This window comes from Dysidea avara, chromosome 3, assembly GCF_963678975.1.
Source record: "Dysidea avara chromosome 3, odDysAvar1.4, whole genome shotgun sequence".
In the NCBI taxonomy this organism is placed as follows: Eukaryota; Metazoa; Porifera; class Demospongiae; order Dictyoceratida; family Dysideidae; genus Dysidea; species Dysidea avara.
The window spans coordinates 14232461-14251743 of record NC_089274.1 but is presented as its reverse complement, the minus strand read 5'-3'; the positions used below and the strand labels follow the sequence as shown (position 1 = coordinate 14251743).

The following is a 19283-nucleotide window of genomic DNA, read 5'->3' as shown; positions in this document are numbered from 1 at the left end:
TAAATTTTTAAGATGAAGTTCAGTTTCATTGTATAGATTACTAGTAACAAGAGTTCATAACATAAAGAGAGAGGAGAGTGTCCTACTACAGTATAGCCAGTATAAATGCGTATCTCATCTCGAAGTAATGCAGTAAAACTTTGATTTCTTTAGGATATCATGCCAACACGTAAAGCGTTAAGTAGTGTTGACAATGCCATCAGTGGACTGCTTATTGAAGCCATAACTATAATGGTTATTGAAACTTAATGCTGAGTGCATCCCTGACCAACTAACACATTGAAAGTGACTATAGGTATTGCATCATAACTTCGAGATACACGTTTATACAGGCTATACTGTAGTAGGACACTCTCCTCTCTTTTTATATTATGAACTCTTGCTAGTAATGATCTCACATACTTGAATGGTTGGGAGATAAGTTGGCATAGAAATATCTTTGAACTTCTGCGGATCCATAAAACTACAAGAAAAGAATTTCATTCAATGTAAATAAAATTAATATTGTACAACCTTATTTGTCTGCATGATACTCAACTTGTGTGACAGCAATTATGAACACAATTATTGTGTAGATAAAGGATATTAAATGGTAATAACTTCTGATTGTGGTGGTTACATAAATAAAATTTTCACTATGAACGAACCATTAATTTTATGGTAAAAAAAGCAGCTGTTACAATATCTGGTCATTAGATAGGTTATATAACTCATGAGTGTAATTGTATCAAAAATGCCCACATAGACGTGAAGCGGGGGCATGCACCAGAATGGGGTTAGCAATGTGATAGCACATAATAAATGAATATAACATTTTTATAACTTAGCAAGGCAGGTCAAGTCAACAGCAACTCCAGGATCTTGCCATGGCCACTGCATAAACTGTGTTCAGCCCTTACATACCTATCTATAGAAGTCTAGCTCCAGAAAGTAGGTTTGATAATATTGAAAGTGTGGAAATTGTTAACTAGATAATGTAGCTACTTTGTGATGGTGCAATTTTAAAAATTAGTTGTTTTGTCAAAATGATCAAAAAACTATGTGTCACGTGTATTATATGCATGCATACATCAGACACTCACTAGTGTGCAGAGTCCATCAGCTGATATTCGTTAGAACGAGAGTAGCATGCCATCATCCCTGGGTCATTCCATAGCTTCAAGCAGTGGTTGAAGAACTCCTTGAAACCACAACAATGTTATAATATGATTTTTGTGTTCCAACATAACAATTATGGTAGGGCTACACAGATTCTAGTATCGGTATTGGTATCGGGCCGATACTGCTGTTTTCATGAAGTATCAGAATCAGCCATTATATTGTTGCAGATACCGATTCTTATCACGTGTGAGAATAAAATAACGTTTGTTTGTACTTGCTTATTTTACTAGCGCAGTGGATGCCTAAAAGCATCAAGTATAACACTATAGCTAACTACCATCAAAATTACTGATCTATGCATGCTGAAACCTATATGTGTGAAAATGCTTTACTGAGAAAAAGATCGATATACTCTAATAGAACAGTCAATAACTCTAATAGAGCAATCAGGTAGAAGTGACTGTTTCAGTGTTAGAATATTTTGTTTTTGTAAGCACCATTATGATATTATCTACACTTCTCCAGAAGAATACTGGAATATCCACTGGTTTGCATTTCAGTGACTTCCTTCTTTGTGAATCTTGATTGGTTATTTTATAAACAAGAACTATACTGAAAACGTGTACAAGAATACCATGAAATGCACTATATAATAAATGTGCGCACTATGAAATAGCTACTTTAAGGTACTTGGTATCGGTACTTGTACTTGCAGATACTTCCCAGCTGAGTACTTGGTATTTGAAGTATCGGTAAAAAGTGGAATCGGTGCAGCCCTAAATTATGGTATACTCTATTAGTAACTAGTCTCCTGATGTACAATCAATGTTGGGGTAGTTACTTTGTAAAAGTGTTACTTATTACTATTACTTGCAACGAAACTATTTAGTCATAGTTACATAATATTCATTAATTCGAGGTGGGATTCATTACTTTGTTGTGGCTAGGCATTGCTCAGTGAATTAGTAATGAGATTAGTAACTTCATTACTTGATAAATTACTTTACATTCGAGTTGTTACAGTATATTCATTGCTTAGGTAATGCATTATACATTTGTAAGCAAAGTAACTTGAGTTTTGTTTAATAGCATATTTCGTTATATTACTTAGTTACACAAAAGGTAATAATATTATGCATAGGTAACACATTACCCCCAACATTGCATATTATTACAGTTAAAATATTTCACCAACTCCAGTATGTTCACTCACAGGGGGATAATAATAATCAGGTTTGTTGGCTTCCTCCAGAAGATACTTAGAGTGCTCTACACTTTCAGGGTTTACCAACTGAAGTGGTGGATTAAGTGTTGACATTGTATTCAGAACAGTCTAGAATTAAAATAATAAATACACTCTAAGAATGTGTACATCTTTGCTTAGCTATCACATCATGGGGTTGATGTTTAGAGGTATATATCACACAGTAGTACTGTATATTAGGGATCATCCAGGAGGTTTGCACATAATTTTCTCACAAAAATATTATATTGACCAGAAATTAAACTAACCTCACAATACCTTCACAGTGCCTTGGTACGTAGTATAACCAAGCCCAATAGTGCCTTCAGTGCAACCCAAAACACTTCCAATAAATTGCTACAAAAATTGCGTGCTGACTGACTAACTTACTTACTTACTAATGCCTTCAGACAAGTGTAACTCGATAACTGCCAAAGCTACAGCTAGATTTTTCACTGCTAGTAGGTGTTGTCTCAGTTCAACAGGTGCATTTTGGCATACTGCAGCACATACAATGCATGCATCATGGACTTACCTCAGTCCTTCTTTATGATGTACCATTTCTTTTCGCTGAAAGCATAACTGTCAATTTGCGGTAGTGCATTATGGCTTCCCTATGGCTATGCGGTTATTGGTTATATTTTTGTAGCGACTGGTAGAAACACTTCTTGTATTATTCTTCATCATTGAAACACTATGTAATGGGGTTGAACATTTAGCTGAAAACACAGCAGAATGGCCTCTCCATTCTCAGTTCGGGGTGTACAAAGAAAAATTAGAAATTTTAAGTCGATTAGCAACTGATCCCTTGTTTCACTACTTTTTATTTCTATGATCCCTAATCGAACTTAAAATTCCTTGTACTTGCACATATTCAGAGCTGGAATTATTTCAGTTTAGTATTCATCTCTCTTTATCAATTACTTTTTACAGGGTGACAGTATAATTGTCCTAGTATGGAATATTTTACAGTAATTGTATACGTAGCTACACATTGCACATATCATCAACATGCTGAACTTGAGCATTTTCCTTAATTATTTTTTTAAGATGACATTCAAAGACAACATCAATGAATCACAATAATAATGACATACTATGTATATCATGGATCACATTTAGTGTGATTACATTATTTATTCATTGATTTAAATGCTTTATAGTACACACATATGTATATGTGTTTGAATTGCTGTGTGTATGTGATACGTGTTTGTGGTTCAGTTTGGTTGTTCAGAACATTAGATGGGTGTAGGAATTTGTGTGTGTGTGCGTGCGTGTGTGCGTGCGTGTGTGCGTGCGTGCGTGCGTGCGTGCGTGCGTGCGTGCGTGCGTGCATGTGTGTGTGAGAGAGAGAGGCAGCATAGCCAAGTAGTTAGGGCACCTGCCTGGTAATCGAGAGATCCCAGGTTCGATTCCCGGTTACACCACTTTGGTGTTATTGTTGTTTCTTAGAGCAAGAAACTTTACTTACTTTGCTCCAGTCTACCCAGCTGTTTTAATGGGACCTGATGGCCTAGTGTCAACTCGGGAAGCAGCCCACCCAGCTGTAACATCAATGGGTACCTGGTATTAACTGGGGAAGCAGATGGTCAACTGTCCCTGTCTCGCTTAGCGGTGTTGGGGTCGTTGTGGAACTTTGGGTTCCGCGACCTCTCTCCATGAGACCTGGACAGTCCTCCTGTGGGTTACTAGCCCTGCCCCAGGAGGATTTGCCTGCACAAGGCTCAAGCGCCTAAGAGGTGCACAAGCATCCCAGTCGACTGGGTGGCAATAGCTGTGTTTCGTATGGCTGCCATAGGCTTTGCTTTGTGTGTTGTGTGTGTGTGGCCAAATACACAAATGTATGGGTAAAGCAAACATTAAAGTATATGTATATGTGTATATAGTATGGAAAAGACTAAAACTTATATAAGTCCTTATGTAGTATCAAGAGTTCATAATATATATATACACTGAGGAGAGTATCCTACTCTCATATACCCCTGTAGAAGGGCATATTGTGAAGTTATGACATAATGACAAGATGTTGTGGTATGTGACGTACAAGCAGCCATAAAAGTGTAATGATTGTTAGTATTATTTCACACTCATGAAGCTTAGGATAGCTGTATTCGTGAATGACCTTAGCAAGTAATGCCTACGAAGGGGTCTTAACCCATAAAGGAACAATTGTAGTTCGGTGATAAATGCTAAGAAGCGGAGTTAATTTGGTTGCTAGCGATGTTGTTAGGCACGCATTCAATTGATATCATGTTCAAGTAATGACATCATTAATTATACAAAGAAAAACGGGCAAACTCAGAAGTGCTACGTCATAACTTCATGATACGCCCTTCTACAGGGATATATGAGAGTAGGATACTCTCCTCAGTATATATATATATATATATATATATATATATATACGTATTATGAACTCTTGGTAATATACAATTATATTTCAATGCCTTCTATTTTGGAACAATACACAATATGGATTGGAAACAGCCTCGATCTGGTCATGTGATAACATTTATGGGATACAGGTGCATCTCAATACATTTTTTGCTGAGTTTTGCCATATTTTGATGATTGAAATAAAATTACTCAAAAAGTATGCACATTTTGTAATCCTAGAATCATTTTTATGAAGTCAGGAAAATTCCCACAAAGCTACTATCACTACTGCTACTGTCCCTTCACCTGCTTAACATATTCATTGTACCAAGCTAAAAATGTACCTGAGCACTCATTCACATGTATATAGCGAATCAAAATCCTGCATATAAAAACTGCCAAACCACTGTATATACGTTCTTTCATGACAGCTTCAGTAATAAAACGACTTGCTTTCTTTATTCATAAACTAAAATATAGCCACAATACCTCAATCTTATAATAAATCCTGTAATAATGTTAAAAACACTGATATTCTACATTTTTATAAACCAATGACCAGATCAAGCCCGTAACTGTAAAAGATATAATTTCTTTTCATATAATCACAAACACAAAACGTACTGTGATGATTTCTCTGATGTTTGAATGAATTATAGCCACCATTTGCTGTCTTTCTCTAAGGGAAGATAATACAAACCATAGCCATATACATACTCCACAATTCTATAATTTCTGTTTTCAGCAAGACAATGTGTACTATTTGCCAGGAAAAACAGGCAAAATACATACCATTATACAAATAAAAAAGAACTTTAAATGTTTAAAAGAAAATTAGAATGAAAGACACACCTTGCCATGAAAAATACCTATCAACTCTATACTTACTTCAAACTGAATTCATTCCCATATAAAATTTTCAACTGCTTGAGAAATGTGCTTTTCCCTGAATGTTCGGTGCCTAAGACACAAGCAAAATACACATTATTTGGATCTGATTTTAAATTAAATTGCAAACACTGGTCATGTAAATTTTGGTCATATGTGTAGACAACAATATGCACACGGTAATGTCCTGTGCAGTATGTATGGTAATCTACCAACTAAGTATAGTACATAGCAGCAATAAACAGAATCAACAACTGCAGTTCCATATTGCTAACTCTATGCTGGTGTCCAAGGCTTATACATCATTAGTGTTACTTTATTAAGTCACTCTATGTTATTGTACTCGCATTATACTTAATAACTACGTTTGATGATACAACAGGATGTCATGCATATAATATAGCATCTATCATTTCTATCATCACCAAATAATTGAAGATTCCACTTATCATAACTTATGCAGACCAAATTTGATATTCATGACATGAATAGAGGTTAATATTCTGATAATACCAGCTACAGAATTACTGAATGTTGCATCTGAAAAAAAGATTTTCAATATGGACACCACAATAATTGCAGAAAACTATAAATAAAGGTGGTTGCCAATACATTTTTGTAAAACAAACAAAAGAGATGAAAAAGGTGTGATGAATAGGTCTGAGCAAAGGAAAAAAATGCCTAACTTGGGGGTCAAGCCTTGGCCATTCTGAATAGCTTTACATTTCAAATAGTGCTGTAAAATCAGCCATTTTGTGTGATTTCGGTACCAATATTAATTTTATATTTTATATCGGTGTATCTCTAGACATGACCAGCTGGATGTATATTACGGATATATGTAGCCCAGCGATTATTCTGTACCACAGACTTATACAAAAAGCGAAACCAGCTGAATTGCTACTATGCAATGGCTTCTTGCAGCGGCTATGAATTATTTTTCAAATGAAGCAAAAGGTTCCCTCTCTCAGAACCTTAAGACTTGATTACATTTCAATGATGAATCAAATTTACCTGGCTTTTGTAATAGCAATACGTAGATGTAGTGTAGATTTACAATATGTAAACTGTATACCTATCACATCTCCTTCCAACTAGTCTGGCAGTGCCCACCCTTTCACATAGAGAGGAAAGATTTTGTCACTCTAGCATTAATTACCAATGAAATGATGGCAGTGAGAATGTCACATTTGGCAAGCATATAAAACATTCAAAATAGTTTTACAAAAGTGCCTAGCATACAGTGACCCTTTTTACAATGAGTATAGGCAGCATCATATCAATTCCAGCTATATATATATATATATGCAGAACTTTCCTTTTTAGAATGATAATCAATCATATCTTCACAAACATTTCGTGGCAAACTCTTCGGAGTAGTATAGTATATGTGGTAATCTGAGGAGTATCAATGGTATGTTACTATGTATCTATGGTAATTCAAAGATAAACACTGTATGACGTATCTCACTAGTTAGTGCCAATGCGATTGCTATTATGCAGTTGTCAGTAGTATATGGTACATGCTAATGGTACATGCTAGAGTGACCAGACCATTATATTCTTCTCAATGATGTGAAGGGAAGGGTGTCACCAGACTACCTTTCACCTACATCTTTACAGGTAGTTTTACCAAGGACAACTGACAATGTTGTTTACTTTGTTACTGAAGGACATACAGAACCAAATATTCTTGATAAAATTGGCCCTTAAGTTTGACTACTGTGTGGCATTTGGCTAGTCTCACTATAGTGTGAGAAATTCTTTTACTGTTCCCTTAACGTAGTGGATTACATATGACAATTAAAACTTCAAGCAACCGCTATCAACAATGTGTTCAATCACATGAACGATTATAACATTACATAAAAATGTTTTTAACACAGGCAGCTTACTGCTTGTTTTTACCAATTCTACTAACTCATTATGTATTAGTTTCTTAGGTTCCCTTAGCTTGGTCCATACACACTTAGGACAGACTCTTCCTGTACTGAGTTCCTCATAGTATGGTGACTATGGCATCCCATAGGGGATTTTCGTATCTAACGAAGTGGCTAATCAACCGGTATGGCTTTCATTCATCATTATGCTAAATAACCAGTGCACATGCGCCCTTTATTCAAAATGGCGGGTGACGTTGACTTACACGTGGGGTCGAAGTTTCAATCATTGAAAGCGGTAGAAGAGGCAATGAAGCGATTAGAGCAGCAACAGTTAATTACCTATTGGATCAGGGATTCCAGAAAGGTTGCTGCTTATGAAAAACGCGCTCCAGATGGAGTCGTCATAAACCCAGCACTTGTTTATGTCGAAATGAGATGGACCTGTATAAAAGGAGGTAGAAAATTTCATTCTAACGGAAAAGGAGATCGTCCTAACGCACGGTCAGTCCATTAAGCTGCACTTATATATTTGTTTCCTCTTGCATCTGTATTGATTCCTGCACAGTAATCAATGTTGCAGATACTGTATGATTTATTTATTATTTATGTCGTTTTAGGATGTTCAGAGAGGACTGTCCATCATATGTGCGTTTTAAGGCATCTAGTGATGGAAACTACCTGTGTTGTGTTGCGTTAAATTTGCAACACAATCATCAAGTCACTAAAGTATGTAAGCAGTGTTTTTTGATAGAGTAATGTTACGTATATTTAAAATGCTGTTTGTGTAGGAAACATTTGCTTTTTTGCCAAAGCAGCGGAAGCTAAATGATGAAGAAGAAAATGAGTTGCAATCATTACTGATCACTAGACCTAACAAAAAGATATTGCAGCAGCATATGGTTATAAATGTACTGGTAAAAAGATTACACTAAAAGACATCCGCAACCAAGCTGCGTCTCTGAAACCCTGTGCTGATAAGAATACTCTCGAAGAAGTTTTAAAAGATCTTGAGAATAATTCAGGTATACAAGTGTACCAAAAATAAGTAATTTTTTATATGAGAAGGGACAATGTAATAAAAAGTGCCGAAACAAGGGAGATCACCCACATAATCCCTACTCTGGCTACTTCAGTTGCCGGAGTAGGGATTTTGTGTGTACTGGTGTCACTTGCAGTAGATAATCTCCCTTGTTTTAGCACTTTTTATTACATTGGGCTTACTCATATTAAAAATTTCTCATTTTTTGCTATACTTACTTGTGTGCTTTTTATTCACCATTTCATAAATAATACTAAGCAAAGAATTTGTAATTCAATTATTTCATAATTCACAAATTACATTGGTGGTACCTTTTAGCGTAGTATTTTCTAATCAGTTTTATAGATTATCTATTGTGTTATGTTGCACACATTCTCTACACAAGCCCTCAAGGCTGCTCTTAACTTCTGTTCACGTTCTAAGGGGAAATGCCCCTTTTAACTCGAAAGGATGTGTTGTTGATTTTCTATAGTTATCTGTTCCAGTACTTAAGCAAATTCCAAATTCTATCAATTTTTGTGAGAAAGCCCAAAACGCCATGATTCCTAATATACCCTACTATCGTAGGGTTTGATATACACAGAGGCAGATCAGGAGCTGACAAGGAGAGAAGCACAAACATGCAGGCTAGGTTGTAGGTGGTTACCTAAAGGAGATTCTCAGTAGTTGTTGTACAAAATGACAATCATCACTTCTCAATAGGTTGAATTTTGTAATCTGGCCTTTGTAGATGGTTGTGAAGTCTTAAAAGCTGTTTAAAATGCTATGAATGCTTCAAACACCATTGAAACGATGATTATTTTTAGAGGCGCTTAGTATGAACAAAGTGTTGGGAGGAAGTTTGACACTTATTGTAACTGGTTTCAGGTGAGTTTGCAATAAAATAATGGTGGTATTATGTTTTCATAAGTTACAAATTGATTTTGGTCTGACAAGGTGTATAGTACTTTTATCAAAAGAAGCATGGCTCTTCAAAAAAGGGAGGGGGGGGAGAGAATTTACCCCAAATGCCCCATCCTGGATCCGCCATTGATACACATACTTAATTTTTGGGTAAAGTGTTATCTCAATTGCAAATTTTCAGTGATGCAGTGATGCTTTCTTTACAGCTTGTTAGCCTGTCTGTATTTAATAATTTTGTACTGTGTACTCTCTAGGGAAAAACATTGCTGTAATTGCAGATGATGAAAAAGTATTGAAAGCTATCTATTTCGAGACAGACATTATGAAGAAGATGTTTGATGCATATCCTGAGTTACTTATGGTTGATGCGACCTACAAACTAAATGATTTGCGGATGCCTGTGTTCTTACAACTAGTTCAAGATGGAAATGGTGAGAGTGAAATTATTTCCGTGTTTGTTATGGCAAATGAAGACGCTGACACGATAACTGCTTTGTTGCAAATTTTTAAGCAGCATAATCCTGCATGGATAAAAACACAGACAGTTATTTCTGATAAAGATTTCATAGAACGCTCTGTCTACGCCACTGTATTTCCACAGATAAAGCTTCAACTCTGTTTATTTCATGTTCTGAGGTCCTTTAATCGTGAATTGGCCATTGAAAAAATGAACATAAGGCTAGAAGACAAAACAATATGTCTGGAAATTTTAGAGCAGTTAACATATTCGAAGTCTGAAGACGAATATGAAGAACATCTTCAATGCCTTAAGGATACAAATATCCGAACTGTGGTTGAATATTTTTTTGAAGAATTGGTATGATATATGGAACGAATGGGTTGTTGGCCTCAAAAATTCATGCAATTTTGGAAACAACACTAACAACAGAACCGAAAATGCCAACCGTTTACTTAAGCAAGTTACTGATAAGTTCTCCAATTTGAAAAGGTTTTTTGTTGATCTTGAAGTAGCTGTGGATTCCATGAGGTTGGAACGTGATCGAAGACATGCAGATGCAATTATGAAAAGACCTTGTTTAGGAGACAAGGACAATGTGCCTGATATGAAATATGCTTCATTGTTGACACCATATGCTTACAAAATTGTGGTGAAACAGATGCAGTTGTCTGAAAAGGTTAACATAGATTCAAGCGAGGATAAAGTAACTCTTATAATATCTAGTGGAGAAACCACTGTCACAGCCACATCCTGCTCCTGTGGATTTGTTCTCTTGTACCTACTTCCATGTAGACATGTCTTAGCAATGAGGAAGAAACTTGGATTGGATGTTTACTTTACAGATCTTGTTCATGAAACATGGTGTCTTGCAAAGTATAATGACAACAGTAAGATCTCTCTTGTCACTCCAACACGTGTATCAGATGATAAGTCATCCAGTGCACCTGTGAGTATACCTGTATCAGTAATGCAGAGAAGAGAAGTGTTGACACAAAGTCAAAAATACAAAACAGCTTTTGTAAAAGCCCAGAAACTTGCAGAACTAGCCAGTGAATTTTCCATGTTGGAATATAACAAACGCTTAGCCATTCTGGCAAAGCTAGTTTCATGCTGGGAACAAGATCAAGATGTTGAAGTGGTAAACTTTAGTGAAGAGGTATTTAGCAATTCTAATACATTTTGGTGCATATTGTTTTTGAACTGTTTAGGTGCAAGGAGACAATGATGAGATAAGCAGAGCTACAACTGTTGCCTTATCGGATGTGCAGGAGGTCAGAGGAGATGATGCTGCTATGACTAATGATTCTGCGATTAAGGATTCAGTAGAATTAGAAAGAGACATAGAAGAATCAGACCAAGACATGGAAGTTCCAGATCAAAGCGTGGAAGGATAAGAACAGGGCAAGGAAGAAGAGGAACAGAATATGGAATGGGACATGGACATGGACGTACCAGAGAAGGACAAAGAAGGACCAGAACGAGATATGGAAGAACGAGATGAGACATCACTAGTTTATGACAGTACCACCAGGAAGGTAAAGTCCTGTCACGTACTGTTAGGAATCATATATACAATGGTGTGTTTAAATTGTGCAATCCAGTGTGGTATCATACAGTATGTTACTATTGTACTAATATTAAGGGTCATGGAGATAATTTCTCACAAAATATTTTTTGGCCAGAAACTAGCCTCACAATACCTTCTTGATGCTTTGGCAGCATTGTTGAAGTAGAATCAAGCCCAAAAGTGTCTTCACAGTGCCAATAAACTCAACTGTCAAGTTGCTACAGTTTTTTAAAAATTATTCAGCACAATTTTCTACCGACTGACAGACAAACAGCTTGCCCACCTGATGCCTTGAGACAAACTTGACTTTACAACAGATATATTATACGTCACTTAAACTGTATTTAATAGTTATACAGCAGGCATGAGTGCTTTGCCTATAAACGAATGAGCCTGAGGGCCGTTAGGTCCAAAGGTCAATGAGTTTATATGGGGACGAGTGTACATTGTATAACTGTTATGTATCACTCACCTAATAGACAAAAATAATTAGCTGCACAACTCCATTCCTAAAGCAATAGAATGTCAGTATCGATTGTGGCATTCAATATTGATATAGCACAATGTCGTATTGATGCTACTGAACTTTCATGAAGTGAGGCTGGTTTCTGGGAAAAGAATTTATGGATTGACACCAACTAGCAGGGTCCATCAATGCGGTTACTGCAGCCTTGTTTTCATGCCTGCATTTATATAAAGATGTTGTAAAACTGCATGTTTCGCTAATATTAATGTCCCAACTACAATGCATATTGCTATCTTTCTGCTAGACAACTCTACACCTATTGCACATGCTTGATGTATGCATCAATATATCACATGCAAAGTCATCTCATATTCAAACTATTGGACCCTACAAGGATTATAACATTTATTTAACAGTTGTTATTCACAAATTTCAGGTAGGAGCAGGTTCACCATAAAATACCCCTAAGTTGTCTGAAGTCCTAGGTTTAACAGGAGTGTTACTTAAACATAGTACTTTGGACTGAGGTTCCACTACAGGACTGTGTCATAATCCTGCAGTGGTCCATCCCAATGTTACAGGCCTCACATCCTTTAGTCCTCAAGTCTCTAGGTTCCACCATAGGGCTGTTCCATAATCCTGCAGTGGACACCTCTGTTTTAGAATAATAGTAAAAAATTTTTGATGGATTTTCATTGTTTCTAGCTGCCACACAGTGGCTAAACTTGTGCTTGACGTAGTTTCCTTCGATGTCTAAGCCTGCTAGAAATTGCATCCCAGAAGTTCTATTTAATGTCCACCACATAGCATATTGCGTTGAATTGGAATGTTTGTTGCTGTGTGTAAGACAAGGGCATAGCCAGAGGGTTCAGGTGGCTCAGACAAAATCTCCTTTTGAGCAGCTGAAATTTAAAAAATCAAATATCATACTAAACTTTCAACCTTGGAGTTCTCTGAGAGCTCAGAGTATACAGATGATGTTATTTCCCAGCACTACTTCCCAGTAGTGAACCATAGACCACAATTAGATGTTGCCTATTTGAGCGTGTCAAGTGATCAGTTGTGCACGCGATACTTAAACGAATTGGCAGAAAATTGAAGTGAAATTTGTTGAGACTGGCTATAAGGCAGTAGCTGGAATGATTATGTTATAGACTACACTCTTGCTAGGTTAGTATTAATCATTTAGACAACTCAATATTGCCCTATATGTATAGGTTTGTAGGAAGTGATATGGCCAAGAGAAGGGTACGTGATGTCTCCATTACATTGGAATACCAGGCAATTGGGGAGTTAAAGGATGTGTTTTGTATGCTTTACCAATAAAGTGATTCTTATGGAGAAGGGCAGTGTGCTAGAAGATGAAAGTGTTGGCAATCAGTATCGGCATCCGGAAGTGAACATAGCTGATAAGGTTTACAATAAGCTTATAGCTAGTCAATAAACAGCAGCATGTAGGTGTCAATTAGTTTAGATGCTCACACCAACCGTTTTCAGTGCTACTGCCCAAGGGCAATATTTGTCCATGCATTATTTTTGTCTAAAACTGCGCTTGGACTGGATTTCCCTCAGTTAGCTAGTTGACTCAAATTCAAATCACCCTATATGACAGTTGGAGATGGTGCACAATCTGCAAAGACTATTTTTCTACTTGGTGCGTGTCATTTAATTGTGTACTGTTCCTGCATTTAGTACTACCCCATGGTTTTTGCTAAATCTATTTCAGAAACCAGGCTTACCCCACAGCCAGCCAAAGCAGCCAAAGGCTGGCTGTAGGCACACGCTTGGTTTAAAATCATAGCTTTTAAAAGGAAGTAGATGTCTAAGCTAAAAAGAGGTAGTGAAGGCTTGAAAATAGCCTAGATTAAAAGGCTAATAAAAGGGTAGTGACATTTGACTAAATACTATTAGAGAGGTGTCCTGATTTAAGGTATCTATATGTTACAGTAGCATTACAAGTCTAAGTGTCCTCATTATACACTGTTGTGTGTTGCATGTAATTATCTTAACTTTTATTGCTATTAGAATAATCTTATCACAAAGGCAGTAGAATGCAACAAAGTACCACTACAGGTGAGCATTATTTAAAACCTGTAATATGTAAACTTTCATTACATGTGAAGGATATCAAGCTGCCCTGCAGAATGAAAAAGAGAGGTAGACCGAAGGGATCGACATTGACCGCCATAGGTCTGCCAAAGAAAAAGAAAGAAGATAGCCATAGACCAAAAAAGTTTTACATGAAGACCGCTCTTGAAAAGGATAGAGGTAGTATGTTTAGTATTTTAACTGAGCAGCATTGGTAATTTCTTCTTCACTTTTCTAGCTATGATTAGTTGGTTTGTAAGCCCCGAACGTGTGGAAGCAGCTTTGTCCAGGGAAACTGTGTTGTGTGTTGGTGACATTAACTGCTTGAGTGATGTCTCAACTGCTTGCCTTGATGAGAATGTCAATATTAACCGTATTCGAAAGTACTTTGACTCAGTGGCATGGTGCAAGATACTGAGATTAATGGATGATGTTAGAGAAAATGGATGGTTATGCAGAACATGTAAAAGAGACGTTGATGTACAGAATTCACAGGATAGTGAGGCTATCTCCATATTTTGTGATGGATGCTTAGAGTGGCTTCACATATCTTGTGCAGGCTTACGTAAAGCTCCCAAGTCAAAGAGTTGGTTTTGCAGAAAATGCAAATAGCTTGTACTGTTTTATTTGGTTGTACTTAGGTTTTTGGCAATCATTTATTAAAGTTGAATTACTGCACATGTGTTCCATTGTAATGTTGTTGTTAATGAAACATGTATTAGTTATATAAAACGTATGATAAATGTACACGTCACTTGTACATGCTGTCTTAGCAGTCCTCAAGGAACGTCGTATCATTTAACATGCACTTCTTTCGAAGGTAAATTGTCTACACAATACGTACAGATGTAATTAACAATATTACTAATTTAACTTGCATACCTCAGTCAGTCTGACTTGATGATTTTGTTGCAAATTTAACACGACGACACTTGGAACATCTTCGATACCATCGCATTGTCCCCTCAAGGCTGTAGCTGCACTGAGGGCAAATATATTTGAATTTCACATAAATCAGTTTTGCTTATATATACTAAAGGTTTCAGCATGTACCACTTTATTGCTTTGGATGTTCAGAGAGGACTGCATTTTAAGCATCTAGTGATGGAAACTACCTCCCTTTAAGCAATGAGGCCAGCAGCGCCAGACCAGATTCCAAAGAGGTCACAGACAGTAAGCTAGCCTTTGCACAAATGTCAGGAGTGGTATCCTAAAAGGCAGAGTAATGGTGTTCATTCAGCAGTTCACCCCACTTACGTTGTAGGTGTCTGTGGTCCACATATGCATTATTTCACAGCCAGTGAAATTGTTACATAACTGCTTACACCGGTACACACTTTCATGGCAAACAATTAGAGTTCAGGCCTGTATAGCGATAGCTAACCAGCTTCAAGATGTAAAACAGTACAGCATACATTAAACAGACAAATCATTAATGATTTCATGTAGCATTTTGTGAATGAGGGTAATTTTCCACCCATCCACCTGGCTGTTATTAATGGACACTAGTTGTGTAGTAAATTACAACAGTTGTATCTTGCTAGGCATGTTTAGAAACTCGCTCACTACTTTATAGCTTTCAAACATTAGCTCAGTAATATTACCTACCATTACTAGGGATATAAAATGTGGCTTTTGGTTGCAAGGGGGTGTCACATAGGTACATGCTGTAGAGAAATCTGTGACTGCGGTCAAAGTCTTGACTGGACAAATTTCGCTTCGACCTGTGAATAAGAGGCTTTTTCAATCTTTTACCGGTAACCTAGCGATGATATTTCAGTACCTTTCAATTGTGGGTTAGAAAGTTTACTATTGACTGTTGAATTGGCACAAATTTGATGGCCTTGACCCTTAACGTCGCATAGTTCCCTACAGCACATACCTACGTGACACTCACTACCACGGCCTATATGTGTTACCAAGAGCAAGGGCATAGCCAGCCTGACATGGTAGCTCTGACCCGGGGCTTTGGGCTGTCGTAACCCGGGCTAATGTTACTTTACACTACAGTTACCAGGGCTTTGACTGTGCTGTAGAGCCCTGGTCAGCCTGGGTTTTGACTACAAGTAGCTATAGAGAAATAGATAGCAAGTATAAATGCACAACTACCCAGCAGTGATCAGCCTAAGGGTAAAACTTATGTATGTTGTATTTGTTCTCTCCATCACATCAGGTTGCAATCACAGCAGGTTGCATGGGAAGGGAATTATGATACGTAGCCAGTTGATCTCAAGCCTAGTAAAGTGAGAGCTATCCAAACTCACATTTCCAATGCTAAGCACAGTTTTTCAATATAGATACGTGCATAATATACTGACCATGGATTAGGTAGTCCAAAATTTTTACCACCACCAATACAGCAGGGCCCATGTGACTTCTCCATAAACAAGTTCAGGGTTTATTACCCCACCATTGCTAGGCTTTTGGTAAGCAGCTACATTCCTACCTCGTATAAATGCTTTATTGCTACTTTTATTCCTTTGTACGATTGAAATTCCCACTGTCCGCCATTGAACATCTGTATACTCCCCGTATTGCCTGTCCTCTTTCAGTGCACGGACTGTTACGTCTACCAAACGTTGCAATTGAAAGCCATAATCGACAATCGAAAAGCTTACTATAAAAGTACGCCACTTAGTTGTAACCTCGTGTTTGATGCTTCGCTGCGAGCAGTCTTATGGATATCCGGGCTATCAGCCTATTCCGTTAGACTGCACTACGGAGAAGCACACGCTAGGCTATTAGCCTAATGCGGTTTTACGCCGTGCGCCTCATCATGAGGTCACGTGAGCATTACATTTTATGCTCACGTTGTTCATGCAGGCAGCCGGCATTTTAGCAGCTCCTACAGAGAAGGCCGTACCGGTTTCCTATCCCCTACCATTATCTAATGAAAGGGGTAGGGCATGACACTGATGATAATGTGACATGGCATAACTGATTCTATTCTACACACATATAGTCTTGGGCTCCCTTTAGCTTTCTTGTATATGTAGCCAGAAAAGGATCAGGTCTGTACTGATAGTATCGCTGATAGTTTCATGCCCAGGACATTTTTTTTACCCTTTGCCTTGGAAAGAGGGATCTCTACTCAGGCAATACGCGACACTATTAATAAACATACACGAGGTTACCTAGTAGTAACAGGCTGATAGTGTAACGATGGGAAAATCCATAGGAGCGTATTTCACGACAGATTTCGTCGTCAATAGCTTTGCTGTGTCTTCTTCGTTCTTCCTCCTCACTGGGCCTCCAGCACGACATCACTAAGCATTACGCCTATGTGGAAACAGTGCCCCGTTTAAATCCAGTGTCTTGAGTATTGCTCGGTGTTATCAACTGAGAGCGTGACTCATGAATCAGAAAACTTCCATGACGTCATTATGCGTCACATTTTTAAATATGGAGGTCAAGAAAATACTGTGAACTGGGCTGAATAATAGAATCTATAATAGTTCTTATTATTCAGCCCAGTTCACATAAACATACGCAGGCTGGTCCGCAGAGAGTTAGTAGCTGGCTGTATCCATAGCTCAGTTTAGTAGCTAACTACCAGTTAGCTACCAGTATTTGGCCGGCTGGGTAGCCTAACATAACAATTTTGCGAATTTGGTGAATGCTCTATTAGAGTCAGTGAATACAGTCATTATGGATTTTGGTACTATACAGAGCATTTCAAGACTACTTTTAAGCAGAAACACTTAGTACAGCAGTGGCGGATCCAGGGGGGTTTCATTGGTTTCCACGGAAACCCCCTTTGAAAAATGATTGCGTAACAATTAAATGTTTTAATTATCGCGGCGTGCGTCTCGATCGAGATACTGTAATTAGAGCAGTCACAGTAGCTACTAAAGTAGTGTGTAGGAAGTTTTTAATATATTTTATGTACTATTACTAGGCTGTGACCTTTTTTATTCCTAGATCCGCCACTGTACAGTGCTATATACATCATAGGGACTAATAAACTTCCCTTAATAATGAATCACATTATAGAAGTCAAACGTGTCAGACGTGTCGCCAGTAGCGGTGTGAATATAGTTTACAATTGTAGGGATTTCATTAGCTAGATAAACAGCCATCTAACCACTCAATACGTCAAAGCAAAAAAAGTGATTGTAAGTATATAACTGCTACTGCTATGAGCACAATTATTTTGAGTTACTCTAATAAAGCAGTCACCCATTTTTAGATTTATTTTTGTTACAGCGCACAGCAATCCTTCAAAGAATAATTGTAGGCTTTGACGTTTAGAGTATTATTAGCAGTACCATATGGGCTAATGAATTCATTGCAACTATGAATCTTGTTTAAGATAATAGTGGCGACATAGTCCAGACTAAATGACATCTATAACCATATGAATATAATTTGCACTTGTATGGATTTCATTAGTTAGATAAGCTACTGGTTGATCAATAAAGCTGTCTGCACACATCAATTAGCTCTCAGTACAACTATTTATGATTTATGACAAAGCAATTTTAAAACTCTCTAATAGAGCAGTCTTTCGTTTTTAAGTATTAAATAGTTGGTCTGTTGGTCAGTCACATCACAAGAAACTTTAAAGGTAATTTCTCTGTTTCTCGTCCTGGACTCAGGCATGTTTGCATGCGGTCGGGCGGGCGGACCATTTCCATTATTTAAAAGCATGCTTAAGTTATGTTCAAGCTAGCTACCTTCCTTTTTAAATTGCAAAAATAACACAAACGTGAATTTTTGCCAACATAGTAGCACTGCTGACACCTGCAACCTCAGGAAAAAGACACATGAAGGGTATGTGGTAGTGTAGGTGTATGGTTCCAATGAGGAGACTAAGGACGATATGACTAGTCATGGGGACTCCTCTTGGGGTCACTTCAGCTTTTATTATTATTATTATTATTATTAGCACTTTACAGTGACCAGTACTGAAGGTCTGACAGCAACATGTGCTGCAGCTTTAGGATTACCTAACCTACAAGGACTTAGACCTAGTGACTTGACTTTACTGACTGAATAAGGTGTAACAGAAAAGGGGCCAAAGTAAGGAAAAAAATCCCTCCAACCCCAGGATTCGAACTGCAGGTCACCCAATGTCTAGTCGGGGCCACACTCAGTCTTCCTCCAGGAGGGATGGATTTTCTTCCTTAAACCTAAAGTATTTATTATTAGCACTTTACAGTGACCAGCACTGAAGGTCTGACAGCAACATGTGCTGCAGGCTTAGGATTACCTAACCTACAAGGACTTAGACCTAGTGACTTGACAAGCGTACCAATGCTGCATG

At 37.6% G+C, this 19283-nt stretch overlaps 3 protein-coding genes across 6 annotated transcripts in view; 2 read left to right on the top strand and 1 right to left on the bottom strand.

The window, feature by feature from the left end:
* The window catches only part of LOC136249509 (guanine nucleotide-binding protein G(s) subunit alpha-like), a 53218-nt gene that overhangs the window by 16636 nt on the left and 17299 nt on the right, over nucleotides 1-19283 (bottom strand). For 2 of the 4 annotated variants that reach the window (XM_066041537.1, XM_066041536.1), the window contains exons 1-6: nucleotides 17152-17399; nucleotides 5612-5684; nucleotides 5348-5402; nucleotides 2315-2434; nucleotides 1083-1180; nucleotides 403-463 (exon numbers count right to left, since the gene is read on the bottom strand). In XM_066041537.1, coding sequence (XP_065897609.1) covers nucleotides 403-463; nucleotides 1083-1180; nucleotides 2315-2434; nucleotides 5348-5402; nucleotides 5612-5684; nucleotides 17152-17281 — 537 coding nt within the window. In that variant the 5' untranslated portion in view covers nucleotides 17282-17399. Of the gene's footprint in view, nucleotides 1-402; nucleotides 464-1082; nucleotides 1181-2314; nucleotides 2435-5347; nucleotides 5403-5611; nucleotides 5685-6625; nucleotides 7010-17151; nucleotides 17400-19283 lie in introns of those variants that run through there. The other 2 variants (XM_066041539.1, XM_066041538.1) reach the window with 2 other exon arrangements.
* Nucleotides 10420-11332, top strand: LOC136251583 (uncharacterized). The gene is made up of 2 exons (XM_066044045.1): nucleotides 10420-11052; nucleotides 11105-11332. The coding sequence occupies exons 1-2, from the start codon at nucleotides 10420-10422 to the stop codon at nucleotides 11288-11290; spliced, it is 819 nt and encodes a 272-aa protein (XP_065900117.1). The 3' UTR covers nucleotides 11291-11332.
* LOC136249514 (uncharacterized) lies at nucleotides 11362-14803 on the top strand. Its single transcript, XM_066041547.1, has 5 exons — nucleotides 11362-11431; nucleotides 13147-13343; nucleotides 13955-14002; nucleotides 14053-14197; nucleotides 14256-14803. The coding sequence occupies exons 2-5, from the start codon at nucleotides 13230-13232 to the stop codon at nucleotides 14627-14629; spliced, it is 681 nt and encodes a 226-aa protein (XP_065897619.1). The 5' UTR covers nucleotides 11362-11431; nucleotides 13147-13229; the 3' UTR covers nucleotides 14630-14803.